General features: G+C 44.2%; 2 protein-coding genes across 2 annotated transcripts; one reads left to right on the forward strand and one right to left on the reverse strand.

Moving 5' to 3' along the window:
* The first annotated feature begins 1,430 nt into the window (after positions 1-1,430).
* Positions 1,431-11,727, forward strand: LOC132959832 (cyclic nucleotide-gated channel cone photoreceptor subunit alpha-like). Its single transcript, XM_061033059.1, has 8 exons — positions 1,431-1,746; positions 5,947-6,000; positions 6,135-6,218; positions 8,888-8,944; positions 9,312-9,530; positions 9,821-9,922; positions 10,011-10,117; positions 10,200-11,727. Exons 2-8 carry the CDS (start codon positions 5,951-5,953, stop codon positions 11,558-11,560), a joined length of 1,980 nt encoding a protein of 659 aa, XP_060889042.1. The 5' UTR covers positions 1,431-1,746; positions 5,947-5,950; the 3' UTR covers positions 11,561-11,727.
* Positions 11,728-12,562: 835 nt separating this feature from the next.
* On the reverse strand, positions 12,563-24,607 carry LOC132959831 (ubiquitin-protein ligase E3A-like). The gene is made up of 11 exons (XM_061033057.1): positions 24,298-24,607; positions 23,616-23,660; positions 21,504-21,811; positions 19,490-20,742; positions 19,255-19,399; positions 18,080-18,285; positions 17,831-17,995; positions 17,541-17,696; positions 17,367-17,440; positions 17,051-17,194; positions 12,563-16,827 (listed from the first exon to the last, which is right to left on the reverse strand). Exons 1-11 carry the CDS (start codon positions 24,372-24,374, stop codon positions 16,707-16,709), a joined length of 2,694 nt encoding a protein of 897 aa, XP_060889040.1. The 5' UTR covers positions 24,375-24,607; the 3' UTR covers positions 12,563-16,706.
* Between the last annotated feature and the right edge of the window lie 567 nt (positions 24,608-25,174).

Here is a 25,174-nt window from a genome sequence, read left to right on the forward strand (position 1 = left end):
ACTCTGCTGCTGTGATGCTGCTCCTTCGCCTCACCTGCACATGTAAAAAAAACAACACAAACATACGAAGAATCTGAACGTGTTTCAGGTTTGTCTGTGAGAACGCTTCAATTTAAACACGTTCTGATTATTTCGGGGAACAAATGTCCTTAAATCAGGTAAATATACGACTGAATGTGTCATTTATGTCCGTGAACATTTCAACATGTAAGAAAAATAACATTTTAAGAAGCGTCAGCTCTCACAGCAGTGAGGTTTTACTATGAGCTGTCTCTGAGGTGGACATGCGAGTGTGCAGCTGTCTGAGGACATGAGGAGACAAGAAGATGGAGGAGGAGACTAGGAGAAGGAGGAGACATAGATGAGGAGAAGACAAGGAGCAGGAGGGGGGCGATGCTCGTTAACAGGCAAAGCAGGAAAGGGCTTGGGAGCCCAGACCAGTAGGGGGCCCTGTAGGGCTGACAAACTTCAAACCAAAGCAGCAGGCCAAAATGTGCAATTTTTTTAGCAGGGGGCTCCATCTGACAGCCCTCACTCTTATTGCCACGCTGATAGCTGGTTGGAGGGCCCCGCCGACAGACTCTAGGATAGGCACAGGGGCTGGAGGAGGAGGAGTCTGATGTCTCACTTTAGCTCCACTCTCTAAGAGGATCAGCTCAGAGGAGAAGAGATAAAAATAAAGAGAGAGAGAGAGAGAGCTCGGATCAGACATGTTTACCATCACAGAAATGTTCAAAACAATGACAATCAAATCAATCGGGTTTGATGAGGAAATAAAAACACCTTAAAAAACGAAAGTTATTCAAAAGTAATCATCAAAGGTCGAGGAGTCTGCTGTTCACGCCTCCCCAGTAAGGTGTTTGAAGCCCATTTCTCCCTCGTAAAAAACAGCACCTCACACAATTTCACAGTTACCTTGAATCATGCATGCACCCTGCTGTTAGAAAATCACTCACTAGCTAAAAGGACTCTATAAAAACATCCCAGAGGAAGCTTTCTTCAGAAATCTCCTCGTTGTGTTGCTCAAAGGAAGCAAATCATGTTTGCTAGAATTTTTTGGACCACAGAAACATTTTTATATAGTTCAAGGCACTGTTGGAACCCCTCTCCCTTTTTTTTTATTGATGCTGCACTGCAGGAAGTAAGAACTATTTTAGTTCCTAGAACCGCGTTGCGATGAACCTCTATGCATTCCCTATGGCCCACAGTAACCTGTGTTCACTATATTTTAATCTACAATATAATTATTATAAAGATCAATAAATGCAAATTTCAGGCGACCCCACGTGGAGTCGGGACCCGGCGGTTAGGAAAAAGAAGCTCAGAAATCACAAACATAAACAACACGGCAAAGAATAAGTGTGTGAAAACATAATCAGGGATATACACCTCGGTTTGTGTCATCACGTTTGTCTGAGATCTGTTTCCTCGAGTCTGCTCTGTTAGCTGATTCTAGAAACACTCCCCCCTTCCTCCTCCCGTTTCCTCCTCCTCCATCCTCTGTGGGAGGTGCTGCAGAGAGTAAGAACACAGAGAGTCAGAGTCTCGTCCGCGGTAAAACATGAGTGATGTGTGCACCTCTTTAAGAAGACTTTAACTTCTCTTCAGCTGGATCTTAACGTCTGATGAAGCTCGGGTCCGTCTGTTTTTGCTGTGGGGAAACAAGAACAAACAGATGAGTGAAATGGGATTCATTCAGACTCTTCCTCACTGACTTACCTCCTCATCTTCATAGCTCACATTCAGGTAAACTCAAACAGCAGACAGAAGATAAATATTTAAAGTATAGTGTGAACTTTACTCTGATATTCTGAGTTTTAAGAGTCACGGCGACGAGCAGGAAGTCTAATTTGAGCCTCTTTAATCTGCAGAGGATTTGAGTTAACGCTGCTGAGGAGAAACGTGCAGAGCTAATAGGACTGTTATAACTGTGTGTGTGCACAGTGTCCATGTACTGTATGTGAACCGGCCCGAGTCTCTCAAAGGGAATCAAAGATCAGAAAGAGTTATAACTAAAAACTTTACAAAAGAGCATATGGGATAATATGCAGGAAGGATTTCTTCTTTGGATTTCTCGCGTTCCTATTGTCCACACTACCTTTCTGCTGAGATGGACGCCGAAGCAGGCAATGCATGAATATGGACAACAGTGGTTGTGGGGTTGACACAATCAGATGGTGGTGGCTTTGCATCAGGCGGTGGTTGTGACACAGTCCGATGGTGGAGGCTGGGAAAAAGTTGCTGAGTGAGGGACGACACAGTCCAATGGTGGTGTCTAGGTGACAGTCGGTGGTGGTCAGGATGAAATGGTCCGATAATAGTGGATGGGTGTTGTTTTATTGTGAAGCACTTTGTGACGTCTGCTCTCGAAAGGTGCTATATAAATAAACTTTTACTTACTTTGTCGGATGGTGGTTGTGGGACGCCACAGTCGGATGGTGTTGGCTAGGCGTCGGGTGGTGGTTGTGGGACGAAACAGTCCAATGGTGGTTGCTGGGCGTCAGATGGCGGCGGTTGGGATGAAATGGTCTGATAGTGGTGGCTGGGCGTCAGGGGGTGGTTGTGGGAAGACACAGTCGGATGGTGGTGGCTGGGCGTCAGATGGCGGCGGTTGGGATGAAATGGTCCGATGGTGGTGGCTGGGCGTCAGATGGTTGTGGGAAGACACAGTCCAATGATAGTGGATGGGTGTCAGACGGCGGTGGTTGGGACGGTGATTAAGTGATGCGCTTTGTGACGTCTGCTCTCAAAAGGTGCTATATAAATAAACTTACTTCGTCGGATGGTGGTTGTGAAACGCCACAGTCAGATGGTGTTGTCTGGGCGTCGGGTGGAGGTTGTGGGATGACACAGTCCAATGGTGGTGGCTGGGCTTCAGACGGCGGTGGTTGGGATGAAATGATCCGATGCTGGTGGCTGGGCGTCAGACGGCGGTGGTTGGGATGAAATGGTCCGATGCTGGTGGCTGGGCGTCAGATGGTTGTGGGAAGACACAGTCCAATGGTGGTTGCTGGGCGTCAGATGGCGGAGGTTGGGATGAAATGGTCCGATGCTGGTGGCTGGCTTTCAGGGGGTGATTGTTGGAAGACACAGTCGGATGGTGGTGGCTGGGCGTCAGATGGCGGTGGTTGGGATGAAATGGTCCGATGGTGGTTGCTGGGCTTCAGACGGCGGTGGTTGGGATGAAATGGTCCGATGGTGGTTGATGGGCGTCAGACAGTGGTGGTTGGGATGGTGATTGTTATATCGTGATGCGCTTTGTGACGTCTGCTCTCAAAAGGTGCTACATAAATAAACTTACTTTGTCGGATGGTGGTTGTGAGACGCCACAGTCAGATGGTGGAGGCTGGACGTCAGATGGTTGTGGGAAGACACAGTCGGATGGTGGTTGCTGGGTGTCAGATGGCGGTGGTTGGGATGAAATGGTCCGATAGTGGTGGCTGGGCGTCAGGGGGTGGTTGTGGGACAACACAGTCCAATGGTGGCTGCTGGGCGTCAGATGGCGGCAGTTGGGATGAAATGGTCCGATAGTGGTGGCTGGGCGTCAGGGGGTGGTTGTGGGAAGACACAGTCAGATGGCGGTGGTTGGGATGAAATGGTCCGATGGTGGTGGCTGGGCGTCAGATGGTTTTGGGAAGACACAGTCGGATGGCGGTGGTTGGGATGAAATGGTCCGATGGTGGTTGCTGGGCGTCAGATGGAGGTGGTTGGGATGAAATGGTCCGATTGTGGTGGATAAGCATCAGGTGGTGGTTGTGGGAAGACACAGTCGGATGGTGGTTGCTGGGCGTCAGACAGCGGTGGTTGGGATGAAATGGTCCAATGCTGGTGGCTGGGCGTCAGGGGGTGATTGTGGGAAGACGCAGTCGGATGGTGGTGGCTTGGCATCAGATGGCGGTGGTTGGGATGAAATGGTCCGATGCTGGTGGCTGGGCGTCAGATGGTTGTGGGAAGACGCAGTCGGATGGTGGCTGCTGGGCGTCAGATGGCGGAGGTTGGGATGAAATGGTCCGATGCTGGTGGCTGGGCTTCAGACGGCGGTGGTTGGGACGGTGATTGTTATATCGTGATGCGCTTTGTGACGTCTGCTCTCAAAAGGTGCTATATAAATAAACTTACTTTGTCGGATGGTGGTTGTGAGACGCCACAGTCAGATGGTGGAGGCTGGGCGTCAGATGGATGTGGGAAGACACAGTCGGATGGTGGTTGCTGGGTGTCAGATGGCGGCAGTTAGGATGAAATGGTCCGATTGTGGTGGATAAGCGTCAGGTGGTGGTTGTGGGAAGACACAGTCGGATGGTGGTTGCTGGGCGTCAGACGGCGGTGGTTGGGATGAAATGGTCCGATTGTGGTGGATAAGCGTCAGGTGGTGGTTGTGGGACGAAACAGTCCAATGGTGACTGCTGGGCGTCAGATGGCGGCGGTTGGGATGAAATGGTCCGATGCTGGTGGCTGGCTTTCAGGGGGTGATTGTTGGAAGACACAGTCGGATGGTGGTGGCTTGGCATCAGATGGCGGTTGTTGCGATGAAATGGTCCGATAGTGGTGGCTGGGCGTCAGGGGGTGGTTGTGGGACGAAACAGTCCAATGGTGGTGGCTGGGCGTCAGATGGTTGTGGGAAGACACAGTCCAATGATAGTGGATGGGTGTCAGACGGCGGTGGTTGGGACGGTGATTGTTATATCGTGATGCGCTTTTTGACGTCTGCTCTCAAAAGGTGCTATATAAATAAACTTACTTCGTCGGATGGTGGTTGTGAGACGCCACAGTCAGATGATGTTGGCTGGGCGTCGGGTGGAGGTCGTGGGATGACACAGTCCAATGGTGGTGGCTAGGCTTCAGATGGCGGTGGTTGGGATGAAATGGTCCGATGGTGGTGGCTGGACGTCAGATGGTTGTGGGAAGACGCAGTCGGATGGTGGTGGCTGGACGTCAGATGGCGGCGGTTGGGATGAAATGGTCCGATTGTGGTGGATAAGCGTCAGGTGGTGGTTGTGGGACGACACAGTCCAATGGTGGCTGCTGGGCGTCAGATGGCGGCGGTTGGGATGAAATGGTCCGATGCTGGTGGCTGGGCGTCAGGGGGTGATTGTTGGAAGACGCAGTCGGATGGTGGTGGCTTGGCATCAGATGGCGGTTATTGCGATGAAATGGTCCGATAGTGGTGGCTGGGCGTCAGATGGTTTTGGGAAGACACAGTCAGACGGCGGTGGTTGGGATGAAATTGTCCGATGGTGGTGGCTGGGCGTCAGATGGTTTTGGGAAGACAGTCAGACGGCGGTGGTTGGGATGAAATGGTCGGATGGTGGTGGCTGGGCGTCAGATGGCGGTGGTTGTTATATTGCAAAGCGCTTTGTGACGTCTGCTCTCGAAAGGTGCTATATAAATAAACTTACTTCGTCGGATGGTGGTTGTGAGACGCCAGTCAGATGATGTTGGCTGGGCGTCGGGTGGAGGTTGTGGGATGACACAGTCCAATGGTGGTGGCTAGGCTTCAGATGGCGGTGGTTGGGATGAAATGGTCCGATGATAGTGGATGGGTGTCAGACGGCGGTGGTTGGGATGGTGATTGTTATATCGTGATGCGCTTTGTGACGTCTGCTCTCAAAAGGTGCTATATAAATAAACTTTTACTTACTTCGTCGGATGGTGGTTGTGAGACGACACGGTCATGGTGGAGGCTGGGCAGATCACTTCTTACTTTAGAGACAAAGAGAAAACTTACCTAGAAGAGTGAAAAATTAAAGATTTAAAGAAAAGAAGTCCAGAGATTCTCATCATAATCAGACGAATTTGATAAGATACGATACAATGCATGTGATGCGATACGATGTCATGTGATGCAACGCAATTATAGTGTTAAAAAGTGAACATCCTTCTTTTAATAATTCAACCACAGACCCAAACATAATGTTTTACTTATCAAGCTTGTCTCCACATCTGCAGGCTGATGGAGAGTCAGGATCAAACATCTTCTGTGGGGTCCGGTCTGCGCTCCAGGTGAGTCTGGATGAATGTATAGTCACATCATGACAGCAGATCCATCCTACAGGTGTTACACGTGTTCATCTTAACCTCCCCTCCCCATTTCACGTATATGCTGTAAAAGGTTGCTGTGATCTTTTTTTTCTCAGGCTGTCAAACATGATGACGTTTGGGAGGAGCAGCGTCGCTCCTGCTGGGTCTGAAAACGAGCAGACAACGAGGAACATGAGCAGGTGAGCTGCACACCTGCTGCAACCACATCATCACACCTCAGAGGAGAACGTTACTGCAGGACGTTATGATGCACGTCTGAAAGATGAAGGCTGTAAAACAAGCAATAAAAGCAATAAAAGCACATGCAACTAGACAGGAAATTAAATCTCCCTCAAATGTCAGGCATTCACAGCTATGAGTCAGTATTTGGTTACGGAGGGACATGCTAAATGATAAAACCTCAGTGTATGAGCAAGTTTAGAAGTAGCCTATAATTTGCAGGAAATATTATTGATTAATATTGACAATTAACAAATATAAACATGATTTAAACTCTTAAATAGTGATCACGGAGGCACTGAGAGACAGTGGCAGAGAGGTGAAAGTCTGTAAGTGAGTCGGGGTAAATTCAGCTGAACAGAGTGAAGCAGTAAACTTCTCTGTTTTTATTTAATTTTATCTATTTATGAGATTAAAAACCTAAAGGGATCAAAGGTGTTAATGGCTGTTTGAATCTCCAGAATGTGAGAATTGGCAAACACACAAGTGTTGCCATAATACACCTGGTAGTAATAAACCTGAAATCCCTGTATTACAGCTCAGCATGGGAGATGAGCTGGTAAGAGGTCGACTAAAATCTTGGAATTGAATGTAAAAAGTAATTAACTATTTAAATCTGATTAAGGTGCAGAGAGACCAAGTTAGCTTACTTAAACTCCATTGCATTTAGTTATAAACATAATGTAACCCGATATTCACATGAAAACCTTACCGTGCCACAGAGTTCAACATTTGTAACAAACAACTCATTTATTCACGAGAAAGGCATGGAAGGCGCAGTGGTGCAGTGGTGCAGTGGTTAGTGCGCACGGCCCGGGTTCACTTCCCACCTGTGGCTTCTTTCCCGCATGTCATTCCCCACTCTCTCTCCCTAATTTCCGGCTCTGTCCTATCTATCCATTAAAGGCACAAAAAGCCCAAAAATAAATCTTAAAAAAAAAAAAAAAAAAAGAAAGGCATGGGAAAGAAAACCTGTGATTTTATAAACTCAGTTTATTTGGTAAAAAAATAAAAATAAATAAATAAATAATAATAAATAAAATAAAATAAAATAAATAATAATAATAATAATAAATATAATAAATAAATAAAAAATGTTTTATTTGGTAAAACAATTTTTTATTTGGTAAAAAATAAAATAAATAATAAATAATAATAATAAAGAAATACATAAAGAAATAAAGAAATAAAAAATGTTTTATTTGGTAAAAAAATGTTGGCGCGCTAGTTGGAGTTCATAATAATCCTAATTTTAATGTTCGTCATTATCTTAATATTTACAGTCTAAGGTCAGTACTCACGGTTCCTTTGACCCATCTTTGTATTGCGTGGTGAGAAACCAGTCGGTCGTCCTCAGCAGTTCCGAGTCCTTCGGCTAAGGCTAAGACGAATGAACTTCTGCATATAAAAAAATAATAATAATAAATAAATAAACTCACACACTGTCCATACTTACTCAGAAACTCTGCGCTGAAAAATATTTTCTCCCGTAGACTACACACAATATTCTCCTAATTAGCTCACTCGACTGCGTTATTTAATTAGCATTATCTTGTAAATTGGTCACAGCTTACCATTACTTAGTGACTTTACCGACAGAAATTAATAGAAAACAGCTCAATTTTCAATAAAGTAAAAACATTTTTTGTCAAAAGACTTCAAAAACAACAAACTGTAACATACTGTACTGTATCTTCCTTTGTCCCTCCCCTCTCATTTCTCCCGCCTCACGTCTTCACACCTGATTGGTCAGAAAAACCGGCTCGCACCTAATGAGTGACAGCTGTCTAACCCAGTAAATAACTGTCAACAGTGCATGATGGGTTCAAGGACATCTCGGAATTTACATGTTTTACAATTATGATGTGGTAAAATCTCCAAACATATTTGAGCACACATTTTCTGAAAGGTGGAGCAGGCGAACAACTATGGAGGACTAAAAGTGCCAAAATGAAATATGTAATAAATATATAATTAATTAAATCATTAAATGTGTCATCAATTATTTAATATTGGAAATAAATCTACAAATATATAAATAAATATATAATTATTTAATTAATTAAATGCATGTGTTATTAAATCATTAAATATTTATTTAAATGTGTAATAAATTATTTAAAATTGGTAATATATAAATAAATAATTAAATAATTTATGAAATACATAAATAATTAAATAAATGTTTAAATCATTATTTAAAATGTTCATTCATTCTAGGTAAAAACACATCTATTTATTCCACTATTTATTTAATTATTTCATGTTTTCTGCTCCAGCAGTGCATCATGAAATAATTTTATCTGTCATCCTCTCCCATCAAACTCAGTGGGCGGGATTAACACTGATCGAGTCACAAACCATTGTTTTGGTCTGCAGGGTTGCCAGACTAGCCGCCAAACAAACAAACAAACAAACAAACACGGCAGCAATCACAGAGGATCATTATTGGGGGGTTTGTAGACAGGCTAGTCACATATTAGTGTCAGAAACATGGTAAAGTGGATTTAGCATAATAGGTGACCTTTAAAAAGCTATTATGTTTTACTTATATACGTACACTTAAATGCAAAATATGAAAAAATAAACAGAATGCGTATTTATTGTTTATATTTTTTTCCTCCTCCAGGGATGTCCAGTTGTCTCAGGCTGCACAAAACATGAACAACAGCAACAATAATGACGGGTGAGATGTGGATCCTCTCTGTCCTGAATCACACAACTTACATACATTTAAATATAGTGCAACACTTATATACTATATGTACATGATTATGAGTACTGTGTCCAATCACTTCCAGTCATTTTATACAGTTAACACTTATATAAGTATTTAATAAGTATTTTAAGGAATAAAATACATGTGCAATTTTGTATCTTACTTGTTTTATTTGGTTTGTTGTCAATTCACTTAATCTAAAAGCTGTAAAGTGATGATGCAGATACTTTGTTGTGTCACAGTGCCCCCTTCAGGCTGCATGGCATTACTGCATGACATCACAAGTAGATAAAACTTCAAGTATTCGTCTTGTGTTTTTTGGGGATGTTTATAGAAAGAAAGACGAGAAGAAGGATGAGAAGAAGGATGAGAAGAAAGATGAGAAGAAAGATGAGAAGAAGGATGAGAAGAAAGATGAGAAGAAAGATGAGAAGAAGGATGAGAAGAAGGATGAGAAAAAGGATGAGAAGAAAGATGAGAAGAAAGATGAGAAGAAGGATGAGAAGAAGGATGACAAAAAAGATGCCAAGAAGGATGATAAAAAGGAAGAACCGTGAGTACCACATAATGTTTTCCAAGTCATAAAATGTAAAACATTTATATTTTTGCATCATAAATTTAAACACACACACTCCAAATTCATGTTTCATGTTTTTATAAAAAACGGGGAGCATCAGGAATTAATATTTTCTAAAATAGAAGGTTGTTACGATTTGATTTGGACAAGCGCTGTTGCCAGTGTTGTACTTCCGTCCCATAGCTTGAACCAAAAACCTTCGTCAGGACCTTTTTATGTTTAGTGCCGACACGATTCTTACAAAAACAATTAATTTTCTCATTCAGAAAAGAAGTGTGGATCTTGGACCCCGCCACAGATACGTACTACTACTGGCTGTGCGTCATTTCCGTCCCGGTCTTCTACAACATGATGTTACTTGTAGCCAGGTGTGTTCCTCTATCATTTTGTCATGTCCTTTTTTTTTTATTTCAAGGTATTTTCAGATGTTTGTAACTTGTTATTTCGCCCCTGCAGGTCGTGTTTTAATGAACTGCAGTACAAAAACACACAAACATGGATGGCTTTGGACTACACAGCAGATTTCCTCTACTGCGTTGACACCTTTGTGAGATTGAGGACAGGTGAGTGACCGGACGTTCCTTTAAATCTCTGATTATATGTGTTCGTATGTGAATTCTGATCATATTTGTTGTGTCTTCACAGGTTTTCTTGAGCAAGGACTTCTTGTGAGAGATGAGAAAACCCTGAAAGAGAGATACATGAAGACACGTCAGTTTAAATTTGACGTCATATCAATAATTCCCACAGATATTATCTACCTCCAAATCGGAATTGACAACGCAGAGTGGAGGTTCAACCGTCTCTTCAGGTCCGCCCGTCTCTTTGAGTTCTTTGACCGGACTGAAACCAGAACCAATTTCCCCAACATCTTCCGAATTGGCAACCTCGTCCTGTACATCATCATCATCATCCACTGGAACGGTTGCCTCTACTTTGCCATCTCCAAGGTGCTCGGCTTCGGGACGGACACCTGGGTTTACCCGAGCATGAATAATCCTGACTATGCTCGCTTGGCGCGGCAGTACATCTACTGCTTCTACTGGTCCACTCTTACCCTGACCACTATCGGAGAAACGCCTCCCCCGGTCCGAGACGTCGAGTACTTCTTCGTGGTGGCAGACTTCCTCACTGGAGTTCTGATCTTTGCCACGATTGTCGGAAACGTCGGTGCCATGATTTCCAACATGGGCGCCGCACGTGTGGAGTTCCAGGCGAAGATCGACTCCATCAAGCAGTACATGCAGTTTCGAAAGGTCACCAAAGACCTGGAGGTGAGGGTGGTCAAGTGGTTCGACTACCTGTGGACGGAGGAGAAAACCTGCGACGAGAAGCTGGTGCTGAAGAATCTGCCGGACAAGCTAAAGGCTGAGATAGCCATTAACGTCCATCTGGAGACCCTGAGCAAAGTGCGGATCTTTCAGGACTGTGAGGCGGGTCTGCTTGTTGAGTTGGTCCTGAAGCTTCAGCCGCAGGTGTTCAGTCCTGGCGACTACATCTGTAAGAAAGGGGACATCGGGAGGGAAATGTACATCATCAAAGCAGGAAAGCTTGCTGTAGTTGCAGATGACGGGGTCACCCAGTTTGTGGTCCTTAGCGACGGCGCGTACTTTGGAGAAATCAGCATCCTAGGTATCAAGGGCAGCAAAGCGGGAAACCGGAGAACAGCAAACATCCGAAGCGTGGGCTACTCCGATCTGTTCGCCCTCTCCAAGGATGATCTCATGGAGGCACTCACCGAGTATCCAGACGCCAAAACGCTCCTGGAGGAGAAGGGAAAGGCCATCCTGATGAAAGACAACCTCATCGATATGTCGCTGGCCGCTCTAACGGACGCCAAAGACTTGGAGAACAAAGTCAACCAGATCGAAGCCAGTATGGACATCATGACGACCAAATTTAGAAAGATGTCGGAGCAGTACGAGTCCCACCAGCGTAAACTGAAGCAACGACTCAAAAACATGTCCAATGAGGTCCAAACCCTCAGATTTGATGAAGAGACCTGAATAGAGCTCACCGCAAAGTTTAGGGACGATTCAGCTTCATGAGTTTTATTCTTGGACAAACCTTGCTGGACAAATGCCGTCTCCTGAAAGTTGATCATTTGAATGTGGGACGTCTTAACACAAATATCAAAACTGTCTGATACACCAATAGGGTACAATAACTACAATTTAATCTTGTTTACTTGTTCTTGGATTTATACCGGTGATTTCACTATTTTGCACTGATATTTTTAGATGTGTGAAAATGTTAGCACTGGGAAAAAAGAGTCAGAAGGAAGGAAATCTTTTGTGGTAAATCGTGAATGCTTCATTTATTAAAAATAAAATCCTGGAGATGTTAGGTAAAGTTTGCCTAGAATTCTTTGTAAAATGAATCCCACTTATCATACCAGCCAGAAATAAATACTTCCATATGTGATCGTAAACAGAAGTATAATACTTTTGGACTTTCTTTCATGATATCTGAAGTATCTACCTTGGGAGTTTTTGTAATCTTTCTTAAGAGAGCCTTTACACCAAAGCATTAGCTCGTCTTTGGACTGCAGGATTCTTATCATTGTGGACAAAAAGTCATCTTAGCGTTAAGGTTTTGCATGAAGTTTCTAAGAGCTGGCTGAATCCTCAAAATGCTACAGCCAGAGGTGCTTTTATTTTAAATCGTGCATCTTGTTCAGCGTAGAAAACCTTTGACCTTTAAGGAAGGGAAACAAGTCTCTCCATTGACTTCTACTTCTTTATGTTAGTGGTTGGTTAAAGTTGGGTTTTTATCTTTAGCTCAGTCCTTTTAAATTCTGATCTCATGATGTGACCAAGTCAGGGCGAGGGAGAGTGCTGACGGAAAGACAAGGGTCATTTAACCTGAGTCCAGAATCGATGAGGTCAAAGGGCTCCAGCAACACGTAGTATGAAAAACATCTTTAACAAATAAGATCGACGAGAAAAAACATGACCAAAAAGGAACCTGCAGACAAAAAAAAAATCAGGACAATCAGGCAACACAAGTTGGAAAAAAGCAGTCATCTTTATTTAGCATGTTTCACAACACTGAGTACTTTAGCCGTTCATCAGTTTGTATCTTTGAGAATGTAACCGCGGAGTCAAACAAATCGATGAAAACTGCTTCCCTTTCCAAATCAGGTCGTTCACCGTTTACCTTCACTGGGCTCGGGAGCCCGTTCACATGTCCAGGTGAGCAGCAGCATCTTCAGCATTACAAAACACAGGTACAGAGAAAACAGCTGAAACCAGACCTCGGCTCAATAACAGTTGTCGGCGGTCCTTCGACTTTTGTTTCAACCTTCACAGAGTTCCCCAACAGTCCTTTGTTAGTCTGAATTTTCAGGCACTCTTTGCACTGTCCAAAGTGACCCCAATGGAGGCTAAAACAAGCAGCAAAAGGGGGTTCTCCAACATCATTTTGCCCAGGTCTGGCTGAAACCATGAAGATGAGAAAGTAAGGGTGATGGAACAGAAATAAAAACGGCTCAGGGTTGCTGTGTTACCGGGGGTCTGAGCACCGTCGTTATCATTAGTGGCATTTTTCAGACACCAACGGCCAAGCAGATTTTCCTCTTTTGACGCACCACTCGCTTAAACTCCCCTACAAGGATATATTCTGTGTCTGAGGGTCTTTGTTTAAGGAAACTGTTTTCTTTGATAATATATGTACTCGATTACTTCAACTGAATACCACATCTCTTGTTTTTATGTAGCAGCAGATTAAGTTTAAAAGCTGTTATCACATAACCATAAAGAAACGGACATCGCCTCCATGGATGCCAACGCAGGAGAGCCTGCATTCTTACTAATGGCCAGCAGGGGGACGGCTTAACTAGATTCGAATAGGAGTCAGATTGGATAGAAGTCTTTTAGAAAATGAGCCTGACGGAGGGTTGTGTTTAAAGTTACTCTACGGTTCATCTTGTTTCCTGATTTTTGCAGAATTTCACATCCTAGCAGTAAATTAGGGATGCATCATGCAAACCGAGATAGTGCTAGCCAATGACTTTGCATTTTTCTAAACCCCTACCTAATCCTCTAGTCCAAATTTGGTCTCTTTTGGCGCGAAAAAAACAATACGGCGATGGCCAGAAGCAAGCTGAAGGCGTTGACACTAAGCCAAAACCAATCGTTGACTTGATGGTTGCTACGGCATGTGATAACAGATAGTGTTCAAAGATGGTCTTTTGGTGTCAGATATGATTTGCACCTCCATATTCCAGGAGCGTCTATTTCTCCGTCCGCCCCCCCCCCCCTCCAGTTTTAAATAAGTGGTTAAAATAGTTTGGTCTGGTTTTAGGACCGATCAGGATGTTGGATGATTTCTGCTGCTCGCCCTAACGCGCTCAGTTGTCGGTGTAGACGTTTGAAGCAGCTGAGTTGGAAAATGAAAAAGAAATCATGGCTGAAACAAAAACAAAGAAGACCCAGGTAGGTTGTTTGAAATTTAAAAAAAAATCCTTTAAACCAGTGAATTGATTCTGTGCAAGAACGTCATGCAGATATCACTCCAGTCCTTTACAAGTACAGACGATTCTACTGAACAAAAAAAAAAAAATCGAAGAAAAAAAACCAAAAACATCTGCCTGTTCTGTGGAGACGCGATTTCACAGCCGATATTCAAATGTAAGTTGTTTAACAAAAAAAGTGCTATTAAACGCTAAAGTCAGACTTTTCCGTAGACAGTGGTTCCACCCGTTACAATTCAACGAACGAGACAGATTTAAGAATCTGCTCACAGTGATGATGTGTCCACAGTGTCCTCTCGCCCCCCACAGGATTATTGATCTCTGATACGATACGAGTAGTCCAGGAAGTTATTATCTTACCTGAGAGACGAGGCAGAGGGACACATCTTGAAAACCGCATTTTTATTTTATTTTTTTTTTTACACATTTTAGGGTCTAAATGTTGATTTCTTCCACCTGCAGCAGCGAAACAGGCTGTGATTGGCTGCAACACAATCCTGCAGCCAATCAAAGTGCATCCATCAGAAGTCGTTGTTTTTGTCCTTAACAGGCTCAGGTTGTTATTCTACGTGTGTGACATCATTACAGGAAGGAGCCCTGCAGAGAGAGACCAAACTCCATTGACAAAAACAGTAATTTTACTTTGCAGAACACAAGAGTTGCAGGTGCATCGCTGCCTCGATTAGCTCGATTATTAATGTTGAGTTTGATCCAATGTTACTCTTTAAATCATCAAAGTCACGAAATACAATTAAGTCAGATGTTAAGAAAGAGACAGAGCGTAAACTTTTGCGTTCTGCAAGATAAAATCAGCGTTTTCGTCAATGGAGTCTGGTGTCAGAAACATCTGTTACATCATTCTCTTCAAAGACTTGAAGTTTAACTTGCAAAGCTTTAGAGCTGCTGGTCTACATTGGTTTCAATCTGCTGGTTTGATTGTGCTAATGTGCGAAACAACAACAACATGTGAAGGTTGGTGAAGACCAGCACGTTAAATGACTGTTTTTGTCAACGGAGTCTGGAGGCTTTGAAGCGAAAACTGCAAATAGTTTCTTGTAGAATATCTTAAATAAAAGGTCTTATCTCTGCAGGGATCACGCATGTCATGTCGTCAACAATCAGGGCCTGTCAAGGACAAAAAGAAGAACATTAAGGATTGCATCTCAGATATAAATCGTGCATTTTGCAGCTGCAGACTGGAGCAAATGCAAAAGCACACATTTTCTGAAATGTGGAGCAGGGAAAAGACGGAGAGGATGGACTTTTCTCATCATTGGGGGGGTTTGTAGATAAACTAGAGACACATGTTAGCGTCAGGGTAAAATGGCAGAAGATGTGACCTTTAATCATTCAGATCCTAAAACGTGTAAACTATGACCCAGGTTGAAAAACGACCCTGAATAATGACGGGTGTAACAAAAAGCCAGATCAGGAATCTTTGTCAGCGGAAAAGAGTTAACGTTTGAGGAAACTTTCTTTTGGGCGTTCTCGATCTGTTCCATATAAACGACACTCTGCAGACAACACAAAGTGCTAACTCGGAGGGGGGGGGGGTTTCTCCTATCGACTGACAGTATTCGTTGGCACAAGAAGAGCTGTAAGTCTGTATCTGAGAACATCAGCAGTGACTGGTCTACCACTAGAGTACATCCTTTCGAAAAACGTTGCGCAACCCGGCGCCGCAGCTCCGACCGCACTGGTTATATAAATACTGTTTTTATTTGATAGAATCGTCAACACAGGAAGACATGGAAATAAAAAGGTTGCAAACAATCATGGCAAACCTGCGGCCAAAAAAACAAACATTCTGAAAATGTCTAAGTGCACTTACACAGCTCTGACATGGATTTGAGTCTAACCTGCAATGTGTGTGTGTGTGTGTGTGTGTGTGTGCGTGTGTCTCCTCCCAAAAGGAAAAAAGGCCTGAAGACAAAATAACCGTTCTTTGATAAAGGACCAAACGAGAGTTATTTCTGAATGCTTACCTTGATCATTAACAGTGGGGACATTAAGCGACGACTGTGAGTGGAATGGAGCTCTTTCTCTTTAGCGCGGGGGAGGGGGGGGGGGGGATTAAAAACGACTACTCTACGACTAGATTTTCTCCGTGAATAGTCAGTGATCGAGCGTTCAGGGCTACTTTAACACGTTATTGTTCAATAAACGGGATTATATCGACTTCTTCAATTCAGCTTCGTCCCAAATTTACAGTTTAATATCAACCCTCCCCCTTTTCCCCCTTAAGCGGGGAAGCTATCACAACAGGCAGGCATGAAAAATAACCCATTTTAACCTTACAATAAATAATAAGGAAAATGATCCTCTCTATACATAGAAGAACAAAAAGAAGACGGGGAGGCTGCGGCACATTCACGTTAAGTGGATGTGGGGGGTTTGATCAGGAGGTCTCTGTGCTTACACTGACTGATGCGGGATGATGCAGGCACAGTAGAAGAACTACTCGAGCGCTCTATTGGAAACTTTTCTCCTCTTTCCTCCTCTTTATTGAACTTTTTTTTTCCTGGAAACATACTCTGCTTTGTCACCTGTTAAGATTGTGTCTGATAAAGGAGGGGCGGCAGGGCGGGGCGGGGCAGGGGAGGGGGAGGGGGGTGGGTTCATGGGCTTTCTGAGAAGAAGGAGTCCGTTTGCTGTGTGTTCGGAGCGCTCAGTAGGGCTCAGAGCATGCCAAACCCTTTGGCATAGGTGATGGCTTTCAGCAGTCTCTCCCTCAGCTTCTCCTTGGTGCTGTACTCGGGCAGCAGCAGCACGTTAAAGCAGGTGTGAGACGTCGGTAACCTGCGGAGGAGAGAGACAGCACACACCTTTCACACACACGAGCATCAAACAGGAGGAACATGTTTTTGTTGACGTTCCTGTGAGAAACTGTGTGTGGATTTTGGCGCCCCCCTGTGGACATAATCGTGCCTCCTTTGCTTTTGGAGCTCATAAAAAGGCATCAGACTTAAACCAGAGAGCCAGTCTGCTTTAAGGTCACATGGAGAGTCTGTAGGCGTCTCACCTGTCTGTGTCAGGGCCGTTCTTGGCAATGATCATCTTCAGCTTGCCCAGCCCCCCCACAGGTGCTCGGTCAGTGCCAGTGGTGAACTGCAGGAAGAGCCGCTTCTGCTCCTCCCCGAACGAGTGCAACGTCTCCCAGAACTCCCTGCGAGGCGAGCACACGTCCACAAAAAAAAAACAGTTTAAAATACAAAAGATTCAGAACGATCAAAACAGTTTACACCTCTCTACATTATTCCAACCTGCGTCCTGAGTAAACCTGCAAGAAACAACAGTTTAACAGACGGAATAAATAAGTAAAAACCGTTCTCTCTTACTTGATAATTCGAGAGTCTCTGTTGTAACCTCCGTCGTATTCTGTCGTTTCTTCAAGTGCTAAAAAGTCCAAGTTCTGCAGGATGCGACAGAGACAGAGCATGCGTTTAAGATAAGATTGAAGCACAATGAAATGAATTATAAACATATTAAAATGTGCAGAAAAGAGGTCTGACCCTGCTCCCACAGATGAGGAGCTCGATCTCCTCCGGTCTGAAGAGATATTTGAGCGGCGACTCGTTGGTGACCATGTGGAAACCTCTCCTGAACGCTTTGAACTGTTTCTCCACACTTTTGTTCAGCATGTACTCCGCGTACTGGGCCACAAACTCCTGCACACACACACACACACACACATTTTGCAGAGAATCAGGAAAGTGCAGTAAGAAAGAGTGGAAACGGTTGAAGTCCCGCTAATGTGACATGAAAATGAGAGATAGGAACGTTTTAACGCCCTTTTTCTCACCTTTCTGTTCTCGTTTGTGACGGGAATCTTGTCCCCGTTTTCCCTTAAATCGTACATGAGAGGGTTCCCGAACAGATCCGTCTGTGAGATCTGAAACGTGATCATCATGTCCTCCTCCACGCTTCCCTCGTAGTCCATCAGCTCGTTCAGACTCTGGTGCAAAACCTTCCGGACACAGCGAGAAGTTAAAAATCATTCATTGCTCCCCTGTTGTTATGCAAACAGATAATAAAGTGTTTTCTCTCTCACCGGGTTAGCGTCAGCGAGGTCCCTGAAGGTTCCTTTCTTGCCCATGAGCTTCCTGTAGACGACCATGGGGAAGTGGACGTCCAGGATGCAGTTGTTGTAGATCGCCAGGCCGAGCACGATGCCGATCAGAGTGTACTGACCCTCGTTTTCAAACGATGACGCGTTGAACCAGAAGAGTTTGGTGCGCTCGTCGTATGTGAACATGCCTGCAGGAGGAAAATCAGGACAAAAAAGAAAGATTTTCATCAGGCTTTAGAAGGTTAACCCACCCGTTACATATGGCGAGCTCATTCTTCCGAGCGGTTTTCAAAGCGCTATTTCTGAGCAGCACTTAAAAATATGGATTCATAAAATGTCTTCGAGTGCTGAAACTGTGAGCGCTCAACGTCATACATTCATCTCAAACTGAAAGTGTATGTTCAAGGTTAGCATCCCCCGCCTGTAATCTATTAACTCCAGTTATAGACACACACACACACGCACGCATGCACGCACGCACGCACGCACGCACACACACACAGTAAAGACGCTTTTCATTAAAGCGGCCTTCAGTGCCACACACGTTCCGCTGAATAGAAAAAGTGTCCTCCCTGCCCCCGCGTCTCAGTAAATAAGCCGGTCGGTGAAACATTTTCATACCAACCACAAGTAAAAAACCATCCTGCAGATTCTTTGCAGCCCCGGTGATGTGGGATACAGGTATGTATGCTTTAAAACATCTGCAGCACGAGCGACGGTCGCTCACTGAGAAATACTTTCAGAAATCAATTTTACATAAAAAAATCTGTGGTGACTGAAGAGAAGCAGCCAGCAGACGTGTGTGTGTCCCACACTGACATAGTTAAAGGTAAAAGTGAGGATAATAGATCTCCTTTAAATAGCAGAGACACATACTGTTTGTTTGGCACTGACTCAACTTAGGGGCTAAAAACGAGCTGACAAACTCGACAAAAGAGTGAAATCTAAAGATGATGTTGGGCAGCTGTTGACACACCCCGACCCCGATTTTTTTCCTGCATCATCTCTCCTCAGATGCTAAATTTGGTTCTAAATGAGGAGGCAATGTGGAGACGCTGATAGTAACAACGTTATTCAGTCAGTATCATAAAAGTATGAAAGTCGATAATTCTTCTCAGACGAGTGGCAGCTGAAGATGCATGTGTGTGTTTTCTTACCGATATCCGGGTTGAAGATTTCCTCCACCACCAGCTGAAAGAACTCTTTGGAAACGCCTCCTTCATCGACACCTTGTTCTCCTTCAAACTCCACGTACAGCTGCTTCTTCAAGTCTGCAGGATTCTCCATCGCGATCATTTCCAGCTGGAGAGACGCACGACACAAACTCATCAGCGCCACAAACCAAACGCGTTCAAAAAAAGGGGGATCGAACAGCTGAAGGCAAACACTTACCCTGACCAGGGCGTCGTCGATGATGTGGTCTCGCCGCACTTTGAGCCTCAGGTACGGGTTGAGCTGCTGACCCTGCACCAGGCTGTAGAGCACGGTGATCCGCCGCTCGCTGTACATGCGGATGCGGTTGTCGTAGTACAGACCGAGGTTCTTTGTGACGGCGTTGAGGATAAAGGGGCAGGTCATGAAGGAGAACTTGTTTTCAGTCTCCACCTTAAAGAAAGTGTAGTCCTTGTCCATCTCCAGCACGTCGTTCAGCGGCTCGTTCACAAACTCCTCGAAGGGAATGAGCGGCCGCCGGCAGTCGTTGGTGCGGATCCCTAACTCCGTCTCCAGCGGGTCGACTCGGGGGCCCTTCTTGTTCCGCCGCTCCTCCCCCAGCAGCTCCTGTAGTGTGAGCTCGCTGGACTCCGGGATCGGCTCCTCGTCCTCTTCCTCGTTGTGCTCGACATCGAGGTCGCCGCCCAGCACGTTTGCATAGTAGACGATCTTCAAGCACTTCGTGGCCGCTACCACCGCGTCGTCGTCGTTGACCAGGTTGCGGCTGTTGAACTCGTTGCTGATGACCTTGTACGTGATGAGCTGCTGGAACGTCTCCACCATCCGCCGGATCTGCTCGGCGCCGTAGTGCGACCACAGGCGTGCCAGCTTGGCCAGAGCCGGCAGCGGGAGTTTGCTCATGGCCTTGCAGAACTGCGGCAGAGCGATCTCCAGGTACTCGGGGCTGTGCAGGTTGTTGTTCTCCATGACGATAACAAACAGGTTCAGGTAGTTCTGGTCTCGTGAATACACGTTGTGGTACGTCAGGTCGCACTCTACGTTAGGCGAGAGGTAGACCAGTGCATTCAGGAAGGCCGCTTCTATCTTCTCATTGGACAGCAGGCGCTCGTAGACCCGCCGCACGGCTTCGATGTCCACCGACACCTCGTCAGGAGCCAGCTTTTGGACATCGTTTTCCCCCGAGGAGCCCTCGCCGAGCCGTGACGATGAAGAGGAAGCGGGGGAGTCCTCCTCCATCGCTGTGGCTGAGCAGGCGGCGGCCTCCTTCTCGTCCTCGTCCTTGTCCTCGTCTTTACCCTGAAGGGACTTGAGCTCCTCCTTGGTGTGCGGTTTGGGCCTCCTGAAGCTCTGAACAAGACCCTCGGCGCTCGAGAACACCCGGCCGATCACCCGGATCAGAGGAGAGTAGTCCTCCTTCTCTCCGCAGATGTCCAGAATCTCGTACACTTTTTCCTCCGTCAGGTAATTCACATCTAAAAACACGATCAAACATCAAACTGTTAAGAATGTCAACACTGGATCCTGACAACATTAAAGTTCACAAAGAGGATAAATTTAAATGTATACATCAAACAGCCTTTCACACGGCAGATTTAGAAACCACAGCGAGTTTGTCTGCAGATTTTTTTTGCCCTTTGCTGCATGTCACCCCCCGCTCTCTCCTCAAATTTCATGTCTCTTTGGTGTCTTCATTATAGAGACAGGGTAGTAGACAGAGTAGGAAATCAGGGGGAGAGAGAGAGTAGGGGAGGAGCCACAGGTCGGATTTAAACACTTGAAGCACATGCTTATAAACTTTAATCTAAAGTGAAACTAAAAAAATAACAAATTCAAAAAACTTTATTTGTCCCTGGTGGGTCAATTCAAAGTCACACAGAGCAGTAAATTAACAACAGTGCAAGTAAGAAACATTTTAACCTAAATATAAAGTGTCAATTTAAATACAACTTAAAGCTTAAACTTAACTTAAAAATACTAAATTTAAAAGAGTAGATATAAGTGGACAGTGATCGGACTAACAGATGTAAACAGATGTAACCAGAACTATGTGCAGTAAACGAGAAATAAATATATATATACAGAGCTGTGTGCAAGTAGGCTAAATACTAAATGATAAGTTAATAAGGAATGGTGAATAATGGAACAACAGAACTAATATAAACAATATAACTGTAAAGGTAAAAATGAGATAAACATCTGCAGTAAAGATATTTGTATTGTTATAAACTCTCACCTTTAAAGTTGTCCCGTACAGAGTGGACGTCTTTATGGTTCATCTTACTGTTGCTGCAGGCGGAGTTACTGTGAGCGCCGCTGCTCTCCAGGTACGCCGAGGCGGTGCCTTTCTTTGACGGGTGGGGGTCGCATAGCTTAGCGTTCCCCTTGTACAGCTCCAGGGCTTTGACCGCCGCCGCATTGTTATCCATGCGGTTGAAGCCGACTGACGAGGCACACCAGGAGTTGGAGCATGACTCGGTCCCACAGCCCTCCGTTAACTGGTGGTAGTAGCGCTCTATCAGATGTTTGGCAGCTGCTCGCTTCCTGCGGTAAGAAGTAGATATATAGATACTTTATTGATCCCGAGGGGAATTCAAAGCATCCAGTAGCAGGTTACAAAGACGTACATGACATGAAACATTTGTTACAAATTAAGCCGCAAAAAAAGCAGCAAAACCGACGCCCCCCCTCCCATACATATATATTACCCGAAAAAAGATTTAAAGAATCCCTCTAGATGAAACAAACTTAAACTGTGCAATTAAAAATAGATTTATACAAGAAATGTACATAACCCGTGCAGGGATAAAAAATATATGTGAGATTTAAAGCAAAGAAAGTGAGACATGACAAGTTAGAGGTATGTTAGAATCCCATTTGATCATCATTCACAGCAGCTGGAGCACAACGGGATTAGCAGGGGTGATCAGATTGATTACCATGTTTACAATTTAGGAATTATTGAGCAGTTAATTCAGTGAAAACCAAACACTGCAGTGTTCATATTTAAGGGGATTTAAAATATTCGGCACTGAGAACATTGAGGTCGTAGCCATGTTGGTGCGAGAAAAACTATAAAAAAAGAACGAGGGAGAGAGCACCGTCTAAAATACGATGTCAAATAAGCAAATTGAAATGAATGTATGCATGTGTCTCTGATTGTGTGGCGTCTTCTTGGTTATGCCCATCTTTTCTAGAGCGCTTTAAGACTGCAGGTCACACCTACACACTCACACACTGATGGGAGAGGCTGCTGTATGCCGCCGACGAAGCAGCAGGAGCAACTTGGGGATAAGTGTCTTGCCCAAGGACACATCGACATGTAGCTTGGGATCGAACCCCGACCTTCCGGTCCCCAACTCTACCAACTGAGCCACAGCCGCTCATATGCTACTGCATGTTCCTTTATACCCAATAAAGAGGACTCATCATAATACCATTTATTATATTGCAATCGCAAATGGTCCACCAAATCGTGCAGCACTAGTTTCTACATATTTTGATCTTTATTATGACTTGTATCATTTCAAAGTTTAAAATTATTGTGTTGGGACGATCCTACTTCAAGAGAAATGAAATCCATGAGGCAGGAACAAAAGTAAAAGCAGACTAAAGTAGAAGTTGATAACGACGCTGTTCATGTCCTTACACTGGCTCCCAGTTACAGCTCGCATCAAATCTAAAACTCTGCTGCTCGCTTACAAAACAGAGACAGAAACGTCTCCTTACTTTAACTCTCTGATCCAGGTCTACACTCCCTCCCCCCCACTACGCTCTGCCAATGAAAGGCGTCTGATCCAACCTTCACAACAGGGTCCTAAGACGCTGACTAGACTCTTCTCCTCTGTCGCCCCCCGGTGGTGGAATGAACTTCCAAACTCCATTCGATCTGCAGAGTCCCTCTGCACCTTTAAGAAAAAGCTAAAGACCCAGCTCTTTCATGAATACCTACTAACTTAATGATGATGGTCTCCATATTATTGATGATGATGATGGTAATGACAATGGTTTTTGTTTGATAACGACAACTTATAAGATGGTTTCTATACTGATTAGAGCTCTCAAGAACTGCCCTCAATGTTGTGCTTTGCCTCTGGTCACTTCCTGTCAGCACCTGTGTGTCCAATCAGACTCAAAGCTGATCGTTTGCTCTTACTGACATTGTTCCCTTTTTTCTAGATCCTTGCTTGTGTTGTTCTTACTCTCTGATGTACGTCGCTTTGGATAAAAGCGTCTGCTAAGTGAATTGTAGAAGTGACCTGAGCGACTGCGGTAAAGGGTTAGTCATAAATACAAACTCACAGATTCTCACACGTGTGTCATAAAATAAAAAAAGAGTTTGACTTACATTCGGCTTGCTTCTGGGTTTTCTATTTCAGGCTCCTCGTATTCTCTAATTCAACAACAAAAACAGCAATTAGAAACACATCAGAGGTCACAATGTGCTGCACTGACAGGTGCATCACAACTATCCCACTGACTCTCTGTTGGTTGCATTTGGGGAATTTAAGCAGAAATTGCACATTTTTTTAAATTGCATTTTGACACAAGGAGGATAAAGATGACATGCTGCAGAAAAAGCAACATTACAATAAATTTCTTGCAGCAGTCAGATGAGCTTTGCAGAGATTGGGGTCACAGTCAGGTTATGTTATCTTCCTAAATGTGCAGTCATGTTTATTAAAAATACATTGCAAAGGATTGGAAATACAAAATCTAATAAAAGTCCATAATTACAGGGGGGGAAAGAGGAGGAGAAATGTCAGAGCTGCACAATCTGACGCTGACTTAGCAAGCTAATATAGCAAGTGCTATCTTACTAGCCTTGGCCTTCATATTTATACAAATATTTATTTATTAAATGACGTTTACAGAGTGATAACAATCTTAAATATATTATCTGATCATTTAAGCGTTCGTTTTGCCTAGAAATATTTTAAAAACAGCGAATCGGTGGAAGCCACACAGTTAGCATTCACAGCTAGTTAGCTCTGGTAGCATCCCCGGTTCTTTCCTGATGCCGTGCCCACCTTTGTGATGCTTCCGCGGGGCTGCTCTCGGCCTGTGGTGGCGCACACTCACGGTCCTCCTTCTCGTCGGGATTCATACGAGACTTTATCCTCAGTTTGTTTGTAATCCTGTTGCTGTTTGTGAACGTATCGAGTCCTCCGCGGGTTGATAATAACTCGAACAGCTGGATGATTTAAGTGTAGACGAGCGGCGATGAAGGATTTATTAAACCGAACTTCATTCACGGCCTTCCCGCTGCGGGCTCTCTCCTCTGCCGGAGTTTCTCTGCCATCTTGACTTCACCATTAGCCCAGACATCCCACAATGCATTGCGACCTGGCTACATGAGCTGCTGGAGTGGATCATCACCAAACGCTCCGAGGAGCCGGACTCATCATTTTCAGCATTAGAATAGAATAGATGTTTATTTCCATTTACACAGGTATATACAGGACAGTACAGGTACATTGGAATTCTTGTGCGTTTCTCCCTGAGTCAGCTTCTACAAAAAAAGTTAAAATTATATATAAAATAGAATAGCATTATAAGAAAAAAAGAGTAGAAAAGTACAAAATAAAAGTAAAAGTAAAAATAAATAAGTTGTAGTAACAGCTAAGTGATTTAAAATAAACTGTACAGAAGTTATACACTGTATTAAAGCAAATATATAATACAAAAAAAATAACAAGTGGAACACTGTACAATGAAATTAAAATATAAATACGTTTTCTTATTGCACTTATTATCTCTTATTGCACCTGAGGTTATTGCACACATATTTTTCACATTATATAATTGCACTGTTTTTTGTTTTTAAGGTTAATATTGCACACTTGTATTGCACTGTGAGGTGGTCAACTGTCCATTTAGTCTGTGAGGTGTGGGGTGAAGTACTTC

Source organism: Labrus mixtus, chromosome 24 (assembly GCF_963584025.1).
Source record: "Labrus mixtus chromosome 24, fLabMix1.1, whole genome shotgun sequence".
NCBI classification, from domain to species: domain Eukaryota; kingdom Metazoa; phylum Chordata; class Actinopteri; order Labriformes; family Labridae; genus Labrus; species Labrus mixtus.